This window comes from Molothrus aeneus, chromosome 22 (assembly GCF_037042795.1).
Source record: "Molothrus aeneus isolate 106 chromosome 22, BPBGC_Maene_1.0, whole genome shotgun sequence".
In the NCBI taxonomy this organism is placed as follows: domain Eukaryota; kingdom Metazoa; phylum Chordata; class Aves; order Passeriformes; family Icteridae; genus Molothrus; species Molothrus aeneus.
This window is the reverse complement of record NC_089667.1, coordinates 6,648,643-6,665,273: the sequence shown is the minus strand read 5'-3', so window position 1 is coordinate 6,665,273 and position 16,631 is coordinate 6,648,643. Positions and strand designations below refer to the sequence as shown.

At 52.3% G+C, this 16,631-nt stretch overlaps 2 protein-coding genes across 5 annotated transcripts in view; both read right to left on the bottom strand.

Annotated features, from left to right (window-relative positions):
- Positions 1–503: 503 nt before the first annotated feature.
- On the bottom strand, positions 504–1,361 carry LOC136565611 (basic proline-rich protein-like). Its single transcript, XM_066564291.1, has one exon. It carries the CDS (start codon positions 1,359–1,361, stop codon positions 504–506), a length of 858 nt encoding a protein of 285 aa, XP_066420388.1.
- A 2,289-nt stretch (positions 1,362–3,650) lies between these two features.
- The window catches only part of NCAM1 (neural cell adhesion molecule 1), a 97,628-nt gene continuing 84,647 nt past the window's right edge, over positions 3,651–16,631 (bottom strand). For 2 of the 4 annotated variants that reach the window (XM_066564498.1, XM_066564499.1), the window contains 4 exons: positions 14,536–14,743; positions 13,703–13,819; positions 12,042–12,794; positions 3,651–10,634 (listed from right to left, as the gene is read on the bottom strand). In XM_066564498.1, coding sequence (XP_066420595.1) covers positions 10,520–10,634; positions 12,042–12,794; positions 13,703–13,819; positions 14,536–14,743 — 1,193 coding nt within the window. In that variant the 3' untranslated portion in view covers positions 3,651–10,519. The remainder of the gene's footprint in view (positions 10,635–12,041; positions 12,795–13,702; positions 13,820–14,535; positions 14,744–16,631) is intronic. The other 2 variants (XM_066564500.1, XM_066564503.1) reach the window with 1 other exon arrangement.

The following is a 16,631-nucleotide window of genomic DNA, read 5'->3' as shown; positions in this document are numbered from 1 at the left end:
CAAAGAAAGCAAAAAATAGAAATCAAAATTAAAAAAAAAAAGAGAAGAAGAGAAAAAAATAAAACAAGAAAAGGAAAAAAGAGACATTCCCTCCCCCCCATTTATGCATTTTTCTGGTTGGTTTGTGTGTCTTTCTTGTTTAAAAAAGGCAGCAGACACTGAGGGATGAGATGGGTGCGTGGGCTGTGATTTCAGCGCTCGGGTGAGGGCGCGGGGCGCTCCCGCTGGGGCGGGGGTTGGAGCAATTGCGCATGCGTGGGCGGCGCGGGCAGCCATGGGGGGGTGCGGAGGCGGCGGAGCTGCGGGAACGGGACACGGGGCTGCGGCCGCGGCCGGGAACCACGAGATGTCCGTGGCTGCAGGAGGCGGCGGAGCCGCGCCATCCAGCAGCTCGGAAGCGGGAGGCTGCGGCGGGGCACGGCACGGCTCGGGCCGGCGCCGCGGTGCCGAGCGGCGGCAGCAGGAGCGGGAAGGCGGCCACGGGCGGCGGCGGGGCGGCCTCGTCAGCGGGAGATGATCCCGGGGTGGCGGGAGGCGGCGGGAGGCTGCCGCGGGGGCCCCGTGCCGGGCGGTGCGCTGGGCGGGCGGCTGGAGCGCGGCGTGCGGCCGCTGGGAGCCGGGCTGGCTGCCGGCCCGGCGGGCAGGAGCGGCGCCGGCACGGGGCGGCCGGGCGGGCCGGGGCGCCCCGGTCCCAGCGCCGGCGGTGCCGTGCCGGGACCGGGGGATTGCGCCGGAACGCCGGCAGGGACGGGATTAAACACGGGCGTGTGCGCTGCCGCGGGGCCCGTGGGCAGCTCGGGGTGCGCTGCGTGTGCTTGAACGGCGGCGGCGGGGGGGCGGAACAGGGCTGCCCGCGGCAGCGCGCACAGGGGGCGCTGGGGACGCAGCGCGGCCGCGCCAGGCGAGCTCGGCACCGCAGATCCCGGAGCCGCGGGGAACGGCAAAGACGCAGCAGCAGCGACGGGACTTGGGCCAGCACCGGCCCCGCTGGGTCGGCAAAGGGGGCGGGGGAGGCGGCAGGAGCGGCCGCACTCGCGGGTAGCGGGGGGAAAGCGGCGGGATCGGGGAGGGGGGGGGCCGCGGTGGTGCCGGTGGGCGGGGTCGGAGAGGCGGAATTGAGGGGCGGGGCCGTGAGGATGGCGAAACCGCGGGGGGCGGGGCCGCGGTGGCCGGGAAAGCGGGGACCAACGGGATGGCAAAGGCGGGGCCGGTGGGAGGGGCGGGGGGCGGGGCGAGCAGGGCGGCGGACACCCATTAAAGTGCTTTAAACACCTGTGTCCTGAACGGCACTCCCTTTTACGACAGTCATTTACAGCAATTTTACGACAGTCGCGCTTTACGGCACCTTTTGTGACAGTCATGATTCAAGACAGTCGCGCTTTACGGCACCTTTTGCGACAGTCGCGCTTTACGGCGCCTTTTGCGACAGTTCTGCTTTACGGCGCCTTTTGCGACAGTTCTGCTTTACGGCGCCTTTTGCGACAGTTCTGCTTTACGGCACCTTTTGCGACAGTCGCGCTTTACGGCACCTTTTGCGACAGTCGCGCTTTACGGCAGTCGCGCTTTACGGCACCTTTTGCGACAGACGCGCTTTACGGCCCCTTTTGCGACAGTTCTGCTTTACGGCACCTTTTGCGACAGTTCTGCTTTACGGCACCTTTTACGACATCCGCGCTTTACGGCACCTTTTTACGACATCCGCGCTTTACGGCACCTTTTACGACATCCGCGCTTTACGGCACCTTTTACGACATCCGCGCTTTACGGCACCTTTTGCGACATCCGCGCTTTACGGCGCCTTTTGCGACAGTTCCGCTTTACGGCGCCTTTTGCGACAGTCGCGCTTTACGGCGCCTTTTGCGACAGTCGCGCTTTACGGCAGTCGCGCTTTACGGCACCTTTTGCGACAGTTCTGCTTTACGGCACCTTTTGCGACAATCGCGCTTTACGGCAGTTTACGGCAATTGCACTTTACGGCACTTCCTTTTATGGAACTTTTACGGCACTTTACAGCACTTTACGTCTTTTATTTTGTTTTTCATTTATTTTTAATTAATTTTATTTTTCTAATTTTATTTTTTATTTTATTTTTATTTTAAATTTTTCTATTTTTAAAGCTTTTTTTTTTTTTAAGGCACCTTTTACTACAGTCGCGCTTTACAGCACTACCCTTTATGCACCTTTTACAGTACTTTACAGCATTTTACGGCTTTTATTTTGTTTTTCATTTATTTTTAATTAATTTTATTTTTTTAATTTTATTTTTTATTTATTTTTTATTTTTAATTTTTCCTATTTTTAAAGCTTTTTATTTTATTTTTAATATTATTTTTATTTTAAATTTTTCTATTTTTGAAGCTTTTTTTTCTTTAAGGCACCTTTTACAACAGTCACGCTTTACAGCACTACCCTTTATGGACCTTTTACAGTACTTTACAGCATTTTACGGCTTTTATTTTCTTTTTCATTTATTATTAATTAATTTTATTTTTTTAATTTAATTTTTTAATTTAATTTTTATTTTTAATTTTTCCTATTTTTAAATTTTATTTTTTAATTTTATTTTTATTTTAAATTTTTCTATTTTTAAAGCTTTTTTATTTTTTAATTTTTTTTTTTTTTTTTTTGCAGCACTACCCTTTATGGAACTTTTATGGTACTTTACAGCATTTTACGGCTTTTATTTTGATTTTCATTTATTTTTAATTTTATTTTTTAAATTTAAAATAAAAATTAAATTAAAAATACCTTAAAAATAAAAAGCTTTAAAATAGAAAAATAATTGTGTTTGATGCTGCCCAGACCAGCTCAAGCCGGTGATTGTGGTGGTGTTTGAGGGTCCACAGGACAAGGGAAGAGATGAGAATCTTGACCCCCTCTTTCAGCAGGCTGATTTATTATTTTATGATCTCTATTATATTAATAGAAATTTAGATATTAGAACTATACTAAAAGAGCAAGGAGATATCAGAAAGCTGGAAAGGAATGAATAATAAAAACCTGGGACTGCTCACAGCCCCGACACAGCTGGACTATGATTGGTCATCGAGTAGAAACTGCACAGGAGACCAATCCAAGATGCCCCTGTTGCTAAACCATCTCCAGCCCACACTCCTCAGCCAGCAGATCGTTATTGGTTCCATTTCTGTTCTGAGGCTTCTCAGGTGAAAAATCCCAGTGAAAGGATTTTCATCAAACACGTCAGTGCCAGGTGATGGCAGCTGGCCACTGCGGGCCACAGACCCCCAAACACCTACGCCAGCCCTTTTCCTTTTGCCCCCCAGCCCTCAGGCTCTGTCTGTCGCCCTCAAGCCCCCTCTATGCCCCTCAAACCCCCTCTCAGCTGCCCCTCAGCTCCTGTCTGTCACCCTTACTCCCTCTCCTTTGCTCCTCAGCCCCCAGCTTCTCGGTGTCACCCTCCATCTGCCCCTGCCGCCCTCAGCATCTCTGTGTGTCACCCACTGTGCCCTCTCCCTGCTCCTCCCTCAGCTCCCAGCCTCTGCCACCCTCAAGCCCCCACAGTGCCCCTCGAGCTGCCCCCAGCCTGTCATGCTTGAAAGGACCCTAAAAAAACCCTATCAAATCTCTTTTTTGTCCTTCATTCTCTGTCCCGCCCTTCTCCCTGTCCATCTCTTCTCTGTCCTTCTCTCTGTCCTGTCCTGCATTCTCTGTCCTGTCCTTCTCTCTGTCCTGCCCTTCTGTCTGTCCTGCATTCTGTTCTGCCCTGCTCTGTCCTGCTCATCTCTGTCCAGCTCTTCTGTCTGTCCTGCCTTTCTGTCCAGCCCTCCTCTGTCCTGCCCTTTTCCCTGTCCTGCATTCTCTGTCCTGCATTCTCTGTCCTGCATTCTGTCCTGCCCCTCTCTCTGTCCAGGCCCTCTCTCTGTCCTTCTCTCTGTCCTGCCCTCTCTGCAGCCTTGCAGGGGTGTTCTGGGGATGCTGCCTGGCCTCCTGTGCTGCTGGGGGAGGCTCTGTTCCAAGGGAGCTCTCCAGGGCTCTCTGGAGCTGCTCTTTGGCGCAGGGCCCCTTTCTGACCCCACCTCCTTTCACCAGGAGCTGGCCCCTTTCAGCTGCCAGCCAGCCTCTCCTGCCAGCCTCGTCACTTTAGCTGGAACAATTTCCTTTGAACTCGGCTTGAGTGAGCATCTCCATGGCAATGGGATCGGGGCTTTGTGTCCCTGCACCCTGCCCTGCAGCCTGAGCACGGGGAGGTCGGCAGGGGTGGACAGGGATGGGACGGATGGGCAGGGATGGACAGGGATGGGACGGATGGGCAGGGATGGGCAGGGCACCCTGGGCAGCAGCACCAGCCCCTGATGGGCAGAACCAAGGGCAGGAAGGGCTGGTTCTGCTCCTGGAGCTTCCCCAGGGCAGGCAGGATCCTGCAGGGCTGAAGGAGTGGGTGTTGGTGGGGTGAAAGCAAAGCAGATCTTCCTCCACCATGAACAAAACTGAGCTTTGCTGGGATTGGGGTTCTCTGGTGGAGAAAAAATGAGGAAGGGAAGGGAAGGGAAGGGAAGGGAAGGGAAGGGAAGGGAAGGGAAGGGAAGGGAAGGGAAAGGAAAGGGGGCACCTCAAAACCCTCGGGCAGCCCCTGCCCATGGTTCAACCTTTCCATGGAGCAATTCCTGCCAATGTCCAGCCTGAGGCTCGTCCCGATTTTTATGCCAGACTCGGGCTATTTTCCTGTTGTGATCTCCTGAAAGGCTTCCCGGCTCTCTGCGATGGAAGCAGTCGGCCACCGCAGGGAGCCCGAGCACCGCGGAGCTGCGCTGCCCGGGATGGCCACTCCCGGTACAAACCCAGCCCGGGATGGCCATTCCCGGTACATTCCCGGCACAGGCTCAGCCCGGGATGGCCGTTCCTGGTACACACCCATCCCGGGATCGCACATTCCGCACAGGGACAGGGACAGCTCACCCTGAGGCTGCTGCGGCTCCAGGAGCCGCCAGCCCAGCCGCATCCATTGCCCATCCATTGCCCACTTCCCCATCCATCCTCATCAGCTGGAGATGGAATCCTGAGGTGCCAGAGAGGTGCTGAGCTCCGCAGGCAGCCAGAGACCCCCATCCCTTCCACCCCTTGGCTGTAGGAATAGGCAGCATATCCCTTTTCCTTGTAGGAACAGCCAGCACATCCCTTTTCCTTGTAGGAACAAAAAGGATACCCCTTTTCCTTGTAGGAACGGCCAGGACATCCCTTTTCCTTGTAGGAACAGCCAGGATATCCCTTTTCCTTGTAGGAACAAAAAGGATACCCCTTTTCCTTGTAGGAACGGCCAGGACATCCCTTTTCCTTGTAGGAACAGCCAGGATATCCCTTTTCCTTGTAGGAACAAAAAGGATACCCCTTTTCCTCGTAGGAACAGCCAGCACATCCCTTTACCCCTCATGTCCCAAACCCAAACATTTCCTGTCCCTCCCCTCACTGCCACCAGCTCTGCCCACACCACCCTCCATCCCAAAATGTTTTTTTCTTCTCTAATGAAGCTGTTCCCAGCCCAGTGTCCAGTTAAAAATACCCACGAGGCCATAGCTGGGGCAGTGGGATGCTCAGGAATTTTGGGTTTATTTGTTATCCCACAAAAGCTGGGGAATAACACACAGGCCAGTTAATGTGAACAGGGAGAGGCACCTTTAGTCTCTGAGTACTTCAAAAAGCCCTTAAATTATGCTCTGAAGCTCATGCATGATATTTACATACTGCTATCTGATAAAAGGCCAGATAATGATGATTTCTAGAAGGGATGAAAGAAAGAGCACAAAAATCTCCCTCCAGCCCCCAGCCCCACTCAGACTTACCCCAAATTCAGCCCAGGGGAAAAGGAGCCACACTCAGCCAAGGTGACACTGCCAGTCAGGTGCCATGGCCTTAACAGAGGGAGAGACGAGGGAAAATTAAAATTAAATGGAAATTAAAAGGTCTGAGGGTTGAGAAAACGGCCAAAGAAACACAAAGGTCTCATAAAGGATCTCTCAGTGATTTTGCCACTGAGCACAGCCCCAGCTCCAGGGGCAGGAAAATCCCTTTTCTGTTCTCTGGGAGAAGAGGGAGGAAGCCCTGAGCTCCTCCAGGCTCAAAGGGTGCAGCAGGGAGCCAGGAAAGGCAGGGCACAGGTCCCACGACGCACAGGGACCGGGGGGGATTGAGGGGGCTCTGAACCCAGAAAGGACAACCCCAAATCTCCAAGGGCAACCCCAACCTCCCCCTCCAACCCCAACCAGGACTTGGGCCAACTGGTGCTTCCCCACTTGGCAGATTTGGTGTTTTTTACATCAAATGGTCAAGGAGTGACTTAAAAAGCTCTTTTTCAGCTAAATGGGAACTTCTGTGTGAGAATCAACTCTGGTTTGCCTGAATTGGTGAAGGTGAGACAACCCTCCCCTCCCCATAATCCCCAGAGTAAAAAAAAATTAAAGTTGGGCATTTGGTCAATTTTTATCTAGGATTTAAAAAAAAAAATCAAGACTTTAAAATGAATTAATTGAATGAATTAATTAACTCAAACCTCATTAAGTTCAGGCTGGGCAGAGGTCACCTCTCACATCCAACACTCGGTCACACTTTCCACAGCCAGGCAACACAAAAGTGCCTTTTTGGGAGCTTCCCAGTAGCTGTGAAACTGCATTTTTGTGTTTGCTATCTCCAGGAAAGAAGTAAATAAATGTGGAGGGACAAAGAAACAAACTTGCAAGTGCTCAAGTGCTTTTGGTGCCACTCAGGTGGGACGAGGAGCACGACCAAAGAAGGGCAGACTGCAGGCATCAGCTTTTTTTTTTTTTTTTTTTTTTTTTGTAGTTTTTATTTGAACACAGTATTCTGACAGAATGCAAAGTCAAAATCCTCAGTTAGTATCAGTATTTACACCAGTGAGAATGGGGATAAAGGTGGAGTCGATGTTTCACTCGGTAAAAAGATTTTTTGTTTTTTTCTTTTTTTAACAAGATAGAAGGCCCCCAAAAGTAGGGAATGCTGGGGAAGGATGGCCATGGAGGGGCTGAGAACAACTATCAAAACAGCCTGGTGGTGAAAGACGTGGGGTTTGAAGGCTCCATAGAAAAGTGTGAAAAGAAAACGCCACTCTGGAAGCTGACAGGCGGGATGCACTATTGTCACCTGTACGAATGGTGCAGCACGAGAGAGATGGCACCGCTCCTGTGACACTGGGGACAGGCAGGGGGCAGTGCCACCAACCCTGGGGATGGACATATGGAGCAGCCACAGCAGTGCCACCAACCCTGGGGATGGACACACAGAGCCACAGCAGTGCCACCAGGCCCAGAGCAGCCGTGGCAGTGGGGAGGGGTCACTGGAAGGAGCTGCTCCCTCCTGAGCTCACTCCATCCTGCCCAAACCAGAGCTTTGGGATGGAGGGATCATCCAGCCCAGCCAGTGCCACCCTCAGGCTGTCACCAGGTGCTGGGCTGGGCTCTGAGCTTGTCCCCTTTTGGGACAAAAATGCCAACCCAGGTGGGGCAGCTCCCGCAGTGCCCACCTGGCAGGTGCTGGTGGAGATCCCTGGGCAGGGTTTTGGGATGGGGCTGTGGTTCCTCCCAGCTGCTCAGCACATACAGGTGACAAAAGCAGCCAGAATTGGGCACAAAAAGGGACAAACTGTGCTCACCCACAGGGATGGAGGCACTGCTGCTGCCCAGCTGTGGTATAGATTCATTTCTTTGGGGAAAAGGCTCCATCCTGCCCAAAATCTGCCAGGACAGGCGGGGCAGCCTCAGCTGCACCCCCAGAGCCCTCCCTGGGGTCCCAGGAGCTGAACAAAACAAAACCAAAAACCCCACAGTGAGCACAGGACAGAGCACTGCCCCTCACAGCTGGAATGGATCCTCACAGCTGGAATGGACAGAGCACTGCCCCTCACAGCTGGAATGCTGGGATGCACTGGAACAGAGGGAATATTCCCAAGGAACACACAGACACAGCCTCCACACCCCTCCTCAGCTCGCTCCTCTCAGTTAAAGGCTTCTGCTCTTTCTAAGAGTTGTTCTCTTTCTCTTTTTGTTTTAAATTAATTCCTGAATATTTATTTCTCATTTTTGTTTCTCAAATCTGAACTAGCGCTACACCTTCCACATCCAAACTATGTTGAAGCTTTTATTATTTCAATACTATGACAAAAAACACGGTTCACACTAAAATAGTCACGCACCCACAGTGCACAAGCTTGCAGATCTAAAGTAGAATTAAAAAAAAAAAAGAAAAGAAAAGGGAAAATAACATAAAATAAAAATTAAAAAAAAAAAAGGAAATAATACCCAAAACCCCAACAGGAGGAACATCTCTATACAATGGGCTGGTCTCTCCCTACACACCTCTGCCTTCCTTCTGCTCAAAGCTCCTTTTCACCCCCAAATCTCAGTGTTGCTCCACGATTCCTGATAATAAATCCCATTAATCAGCACTCCCACCCCAAATCTCAGTGTTGCTCCACGATTCCTGATAATAAATCCCATTAATCAGCACTCCCACCCCAAATCTCAGTGTTGCTCCACGATTCCTGATAATAAATCCCATTAATCAGCACTCCCACCCCAAATCTCAGTGTTGCTCCACAATTTCTGATAATAAATCCCATTGATCAGCTCCCCCATCCATAATTTAATTTTTAAGGTGCTGCCTCAGCCCTTGCCCAGGGATGGCCCTGGCACAGAATTCCAGCCCCTGCTCCTGATTCCAGGGTGGGTCCTGCTGGCGCTGGACCTGCAGAAGGGCCTGGGCTCTGCCCAGCACCTGTGGGGAAAAGATCTTTTGGGTTTTAGCTTTAGGGTCAGAGGACATGGTATTTACTGAAATTGGAATTGACTGAAATGGGGATTTTCTGAAATTGGTGTTTACTGAAATTGGAATTTTCTGAAATTGGTGTTTACCGAAATTGGGATTTTCTGAAATTGTTATTTACTGAAATTGGTGTTTACTGAAATTGGGATTTTCTGAAAGAGAGATCTTCTGAAATTGGTATTTACCAAAACTGGTATTTTCTGAAATTGGTATTTTCCGAAACTGGAATTTGCTGAAACTGGAATTGACTGAAATTGGGATTTTCTGCAACTGGAATTTTCTGCCCTGATCAGGAGGGATTGATTTGGTCACACACCTGAGCCCAGACCAGCCCAAACTGTCCAACCTCCCCTGAGCCCCTCAGAGCTGCGGGAGGGTTCTGTGAAGGAAAGGGGAGAATGTCCTAAAAAAGCAGAGATGAGATTTCTCTTATGCAGTCAGGCCCAGGTCCAGCGAGGGACTTCAAACTAAATTTAAGCCCAGAAGGATTTTCTCCAGCAACTCCCTGACCCCAAGCAGATTTGGGGATTGCTGGGTAAAGCCCTTGACTGGTGCCAAGAGGTTTGAACACCCCACCCCCCAAAAAAACCCCAAACCAAACCCCAGCATCGCTTTTCTTCTTACTCCAGTAAGAAATAATAATAATAATAATAACAATAATATAATAATAACAATAATTAAGAAAAGAGAAAAGGGGAAACGACTACTGTAAACATCCATGGTTGAAAATGTCTCCCTTTGCAAAGCAAGCATGCTGCTACCCTAGTGTCTACAGGACTGCATTGACTGAAAAACCAAAACCAAAAAGAAAAAAAAAAAGGCAGCTATTTTACACATCCATTTCAACACAACAGAAGTTAAAAAAATATCTGTCAATTGTAAACACTGGAAAGAACCAAAGTTGGCCAAAAAAAAAAAACCCAACAAAAATTGAACGTAAAATTGGAAAAGAAATGTAGAGTCTGAATACTGCAAATTGAAATACATCCCCCAAAGCTGCAATTTTGGCATTCTTCCTAAAAAATAGATAATAATAATAAACCCCAAATAAAGGTCTAACGTGGCGAGCAGGATTCAGTCACAAAGAGCTCGAGACACTTTGCATACTGACCAGATACAAGGTGAACAGAAATTATAACTTATTTATGAGGCTTTACATATTTCAAACTCGACTGAAAAGTATAAAAATAAATTGTGGACTTTGTTCTTTAAGCACCAGCTGTGCCCAGAGGCACAGTGGTTATCTCTGCTATACTAACAAAGGAAACAACAGGGTCTCTTTTTTTTTGTCTTTTTTGTGGTTTTTTTTTGTATCTAGGACTACTTGATTTTGAGCTTCCCAACCACACTGCAACCAGCATTGCAATGTTTGCTTGTTTGAATATACACAGGGCCAGCTGAGCCCTGATTTGGTGACGGGTTTAACCCTGTTTTTAACATGTTTTACTTTTTAAAAGCAAGTGCACAACGAATAGAACCTTTCTAGAAATCTCAAAGAAAGCAAAAAACAGAAATCAAAATTAAAAAAAAAAGAGAAGAAGAGAAAAAATAAAAAAAGAAAAGGAAAAAAGAGACATTCCCTCCCTCCCCCCATTTATGCATTTTTCTGGTTGGTTTGTTTGTCTTTCTTTTTTAAAAAAAGGCAACAGACACTAGAGGAATGAGATGGGTGTGTGGGTTGTGATTTCAATGCTCGGGTGAAGGTTTCTGCCGTCCCCTCTGGTGCTGATCATGCTTTGCTCTCGCTCTCCTTTGTTTGTGTGGCTTCGTTGGGCACCGTCTTCACCTCTGCCGCGGGGCTCTTCCTGTCCTGCACGGCGCCCTTGTCCTCTGCTGGCATTTTCCTGGGGAGAAGCACCACAAGGACAGGCTTTAGAGGCACAGAAACACAGCTGGGCTGAGCTAGCCATGGGGACAGAGTGGCTGGTGGGAGCAGATCCCTCTGGGAGAGCATTTCCTGATGCAGGAGTCTGGAGAGCCCAGCTCAGCTCCCCACCCTGCTTCATTCAGGTCTAGATTAACATTTTTTGGCTTTCTCTGCTCAGCTGCAGGGGTGCAGAAAGGAGCAGCAAGGAAAGCTCCCCCAGCTGCAGAAGGATTTGGTTTTAGCACCCCAAGCTAAAGCCAAATTGTCAGCTCGCTCCTCTCAGTTAAAGGCTTCTGCTCTTTCTAAGAGTTGTTCTCTTTCTCTTTTTAAATTATTTTAATTCCTGAATGTTTGTTTTTTAAATTTTTGTTTCTCTAACCTGAACTAGCGCTACACCTTCCACATCCAAACTATGTTGAAGCTTTTATTATTTCAATACTATGACAAAAAACACGGTTCACACTAAAATAGGCACGCAATTCAGCAGCAAGGAAAGCTCCCCCAGCTGCAGAAAGATTTGGCTTTAGCACCCCAAATTGCTATTCATTGGAATTGGGATTTTCTGAAATGGAGATCTTCTGAAATTGGTATTTACCAAAACTGGTGTTTTCCGAAACTGGAATTTGCTGCAACAATTTGGAATTTGCTGACAATTCAGCAGCAATCCCATTTTTTTGCGTTCCTATGGGAAGCCACCCCTGGGGTGCTGGAGAAAGGGGAACACAGAAGACAGGAATTCTGTCACAGACATCTTCACAAGCCTGAGGGAGGTGACCACCCTCAGAGGTGACAACTGCCAGCCCAGCCAGGGCCCAACACCTGCAGCACAGCTGGGACCCCCCAGCCCCCAGGTGCTGCTCTCTCTCTCCTGCCCAGCTCAGGGTGCTCCCCATCTCGGCCAGGCTCACACTGCCCCAGCCTGGGGACAGCTCCAGAGCCTCCAGTGCTGTCAGCCCTGCCCAGGGCACTGCCTGCTGCCCAGCCTGACCCTGAGTGAGCCCTGAGGCTCCTCTGACCTGCAGGAGATGGGATCATTGACCTGCAGAACATCAGCACTCTGAGGAGAGCTCTTTACACCAAACTGAACTATTCCTGCTCTTCCTTACGAAACAATAACCCAGGACAGACAAAGCTGCCCAAGAGCCTGAGGAACAACAATTTATCTCTGATCAATTCCCAGCTCCCTGTCCCTGCCTCCCTGGCACAGCCTCTCCTGCTCTCCTCCTGGCACCTTCCAAGCCAAGCCCCGTGGCCTCTCAGGTGAGTTAGTTGGCTAAGGGAACAGTGAGATTAGTCAAGAGAACACCCAACAGAGGACACAGCACGAGCACCAGGGCACGAGGGACACAGCACACAACCAACACAAGAGTAAAGGCGGCCGTACTCGGTCTTTGCGGGGGCAGAGCTGTCTGCAGCGGCAGCAGCAGCCTCGGGGGCTTGCCCACCAGCCCCGTTGGCAGCAGGAGGAGAAGCAGTGCCAAGAGCTGCAAAAACATCCTTGGCAAGGTCAATGTCTGGTGGCTTGAAGGTCCCTTCGTCCATTTTAAAGTCCTCGTTCTGCGAGGGGTTGGCGGCGCTGCCCGCGGCAGCCTCGCTCTTCGCGTTGCTCGGGTTCTTGGGGGTCTCTGCCGGGCTCTTCACCGTGCTGGGCTGCACGGGCTCCTTCTCGGGGCTCTTGGCCACCTCCTGCTTGGCCTCGTTGGGAGCTGCAGGGCTCGTGAGGCTGGCGGGGCTGGGGGTGCCCGCCTTGCTCCCGGCTGGGGCGGCATCGGCGGCGCTGGGGCTGAGCACGGCCTGCCCCGGCAGCACACCTGAAGATAAATTATTGGTGGCCGGAGCAGAGCTGGGGGTGTCGCTGAGATCGACCAGAGGGGCCACTTTGGGGGCGGAGGAGGGTGTTGGTGACACTGCCGAGGTGGCGGCCGTGCCCTTGGCCGGGGTGGCCTGGCCGGGAGCCGCGGCCCCGTCGGGAGCCCCTGTGGGCGGCGGGGCAGCGCTGGAGGTCAGCGTGGTGCTCTCGCTGGTGGGGCTGTTCTGGGCAGTGGCAAAGGTTTCAGTGATAGTGTCAGAGTTAGTGGTGCCCGTGGTGACAGAAGGCAGCATGTCCTCCACGGTGGCCGCGGTGTCGGCGGGGTGCCTGCGAGGGGGACACGGGGACAAGAGAGAGAGAGAGGGAGAGAGAAAGAGAGAGAGAGAGAGACAATGAAGGCCCGAAACGACAGCAGGGAGAGGGCGCAGAGAGGGCAGAGAGGGAGAGAGGACAGCACACACATGTGACATGGAGGGGGACTCGGGAGCAGAGATGTGCAGAGGTCAGACATGCAAAGGGAGCGAGGCTGGGATGGCTCAGGATCATCAGGAAGAGAAAAAAGCCAAGAGGATGTGACCTGCAGGGATGGTTTGTTCATGTGGAGTGCTTGGGCTCAGGCAAATGGGATCCTGTCAGCTTGCAGAGACTCTCCTCACCTAAAACTCCTCTCAGCCTGGTGGTCCTGAGCTCTCCAGGCAGCTCTGCCACCCCCCTGAGCCTGCAGCCCTGTGCCACCAACACAACACAACATGGGACCCTGGGTCCAGCCCCTCACCTCGTCCTGTCCTGCAGCTGCAGGTTTGTCTAAGCCCCCCTCAAACCCAAACTCCTTCCTCACACATAAATGCAGACTCAGCTCCCAGCTCTCTCTCAGAATGCTCAGCCTTGCTTTGACTCCACATCCAGCGCCCAGCTCCTGGGGAGGATCTCTCCCCAGGGGTTCAGGCTTTCACCCAGCACTGCTGGGGCTGGTTTTGCTCTGGATCCTTTGCAGATCCTGGACAGTGCTGGATCTCCACACGGGACAGAGCCCTTCAGCAAACACTGCTTCCTTCCACTTCCCTTCCAGTGCTGGGAACAGCAACCACTGCAGCTTGGCAGGAGGCACTTCCTCCCTGGCACGTGGAGATTTTACCTTTCTTCCTCTCTTGCTGCCCTAACTGCTGTTCCTGAGGGGCTGGGGCAGCTGAGGGCAATGCAGTGCCCCTGTGCTAGGGCTGCCTAAGGCCACATACTCTGGCTCTGTCAGCGGGGTGGTCTCGTTGGGCTCCGTGTGCTTCCCCCCGTCGTGGTTGGGGGTCCTCTCCTCCTCCGTGCGCACCTCCACGATGGGCTCCTTGGACTCATCCTTCCTGCAACGAGGGAACGGCAAAGGGAGTGATGGCTGCTCCTGAAGGGACAGCCAGGCACGGACACGGCCACGGCCAGACACACGGACATGGCCAGACACACGGACACGGGCCCGAGCGCTCCCGGGGTCACTGCTCCTTCCAGGCACCCAGCACGGAGCTCCGGGGGTGTCCAGCACTGGGATGACTGGGATGTCCAGAACTGGGACGACTGGGATGTCCAGCACTGGGATGTTCAGAACTGGGATGTCCAGCACTGGGGTGTCCAGCGCTGGGATGACTGGAATGTCTGGGATGTCCAGCACTGAGGTGTCCAGCGCTGGGATGACTGGAGTGTCCAGCACTGGGATGACTGGGATGTCCAGTACTGGCATGTCCAGCTCTGGGATGTCCAGCACTAGGGTCACTGGGATGACTGGGATGTCCAGTACTGGGATGTTCAGAACTGGGATGTCCAGTACTGGGATGACTGGGATGTCCAGTACTGGAATGTCCAGCACTGGGATGTCCAGCACTGGGGTGTCCAGCACTGAGGAAACCTATTTGATGGCTACCAACAGGAACGAGACAAAACCCCAGAGGAGCAGCTCCAAACCCACCTTCCTGCCAGCCCCCTCCCTGAGGCAGCTCCTTTGCTGCCGCTGGGGCACAGAGGGGGTTCTGGGGGCACAGAGGGGTGTTTTGGGGCACGGAGGGGGTGTTTTGGGGTCAGTACTCACGAGAAGGCCGCCTTGCCCTCCTCCATGTCCTTGCCCTTGGCCCCCGGGCCGGATTTGCCGCACAGGTTGACGGCGATGCACATGAGCAGCCCACACTTGTTCAGGAAGTAGCAGGTGACATCCACGGCCACCAGCAGCGCCACGAACACCACCACGAGGATGCCAATGATGGCAGCAGTGCCCAGGCCCGAGGCAGGGCTGGTGCTGGCTTCAGACACCGAGGGAGAGAAGAAGAGAAGGCGTTCGGGTTAAAATGTGGAGTTTCAGGGCTCACACTGGGCTGCACTAAGCTGCTTTTGTAGAAGTCCACCCCTGTACCAGCCCTGTGCAATAACCAGTGCTTCATCCTACAGAGAATCTGCCTGCAAGGATGGCCCTGCTGGGGCTTCTCCCATGCCTGCTGGGATAAAGCCTGGGAAGCAAACAGCACAATCCCTGCTGTGCAAACAAGGCAGGGCTCCTGCTTCCCTCCTCCTCCTCAGGAGGAAGATCCAGAGTGTCCCTGGCCCTGCCCAAGGAGCAGTGGAAGCAAAGGCCAGGCTCTGCAGCAGGGTTTTCCTGGTGGGATACAAATCACTGGGGGATGCTCAGCGCTGGTGAACCCCCACCTGGGGGGGTGAAACTGAGTCAAAGCCCTCCCTGGAGCTCAGGTGAGACTCAGCCCTGCAGAACCTGCTCATGGCTCCCCAGCCTCCCACCAGCCCAGCCCCTGGAGCCCCCAAACCCTTGGAATCTTTGCTCTGCAGAACCCCAGCAGAGCCCCTTGATCCCCACTTGGACAGGTGAGAAGACCCTTCCCAGGGCTTGGAGAGAGCCACAGCCCCTGACATGCCTTTCTTTGGTTAAGAACAGGAGGCAGAGAGGTGGTGTTTCATTTTGTGACCCTGAGATGGATCAAGGAATGCAGGTCCCAGCAGGAAAAGTGCAGAAAAGCCACAGTGAGACACCTGAGGGATCACAAGTCCAGCCCCTGGTGAGCAGAACATTGTCCCACAGCCCAGCCCCTGCCAGCAAGCTGCAGGGTGACATGGTGACAGGGATCCACCACCCTCTGGTGCCTGCAGGGAGTGAGGAGGGCAGGGATCTTCCCCTCTGGGTGTGCTCAGGATCCGTGCAGGGATGATTCAACAATTCAGGTGAGCTGTGTCACACTTCCCATCCACTGCCCTGTGTGGGCCAAGGGGACCATCCCAGGATCAGACTTCCCTGGGTGCCTCCAGAGCTGCAATTTTCCCCCTCTGGAGAATTCCACTCCCACCAGAGTGCTGCTCTTTGCCTCCTCTTCCCCCCCAGCTTTTCCAGGAGCTGTCACCCCCCAAATTCCTGCCCTGACAGGAACAGAGCCCCGTGCTCCTCCAGAGCCCAGAGGAGAGCCCTGGGCAGGCACCAAGCCCTGCAAAGCCCCCAGCCCTGCCCCTCTGCCCCAGGAGGAGGAGGAGGATGGAGCTGGGGAGAAGCAGGGCAGGCCTGCAGAGCAATGTCCCTGTTCTTGTGCTATTCTGGGATTTTACACCTCAAGACAAGGAAACTGGGCCAAGGTAATTGCCTGCAATTTGGGTTTCTAGGCTGGTAAGGGAGCCCTGCAATTTGCAGGAACTTTCCAACCTTTTCCCATTAGCTGTGGTTTCAGAAATCCTAACTCGTGGCATGAACTGAAATTCCAAGCCTTCCAGGGACTGGCACAAGGAAACATAATATAAAAATCCTCCACAGCCTCATGGACTTGGGAGGCTCTTGGTGCTGCCTTTCTTTTTCCTTGTAGAGGAATTTTGCTGCTCCAACAAAATGCAGGATCATAGAAAAGATTATTCTTTTCACAGACTGTCCCATCTGATTAAATTCAATTGATCTCCAAATACTTCCTGAAACATTCCCTCCATCCTGTAGCTGGATTTATGTTGGAATAAATGAAACTAATATTTAGACATCCCTCAAGGGTTTGCTGGGGCCTAAAACAACTCTGTGTACAAAAGAAATGTATAAATAAATGGAGAAATAAATTTATAAATAAATAGAGAAATGTATAAATAATTTGGAGCAGCTGCTCACACTGTGTGTGTGAAATAAATGTAATAAATTGATGTTGGACATTTCTG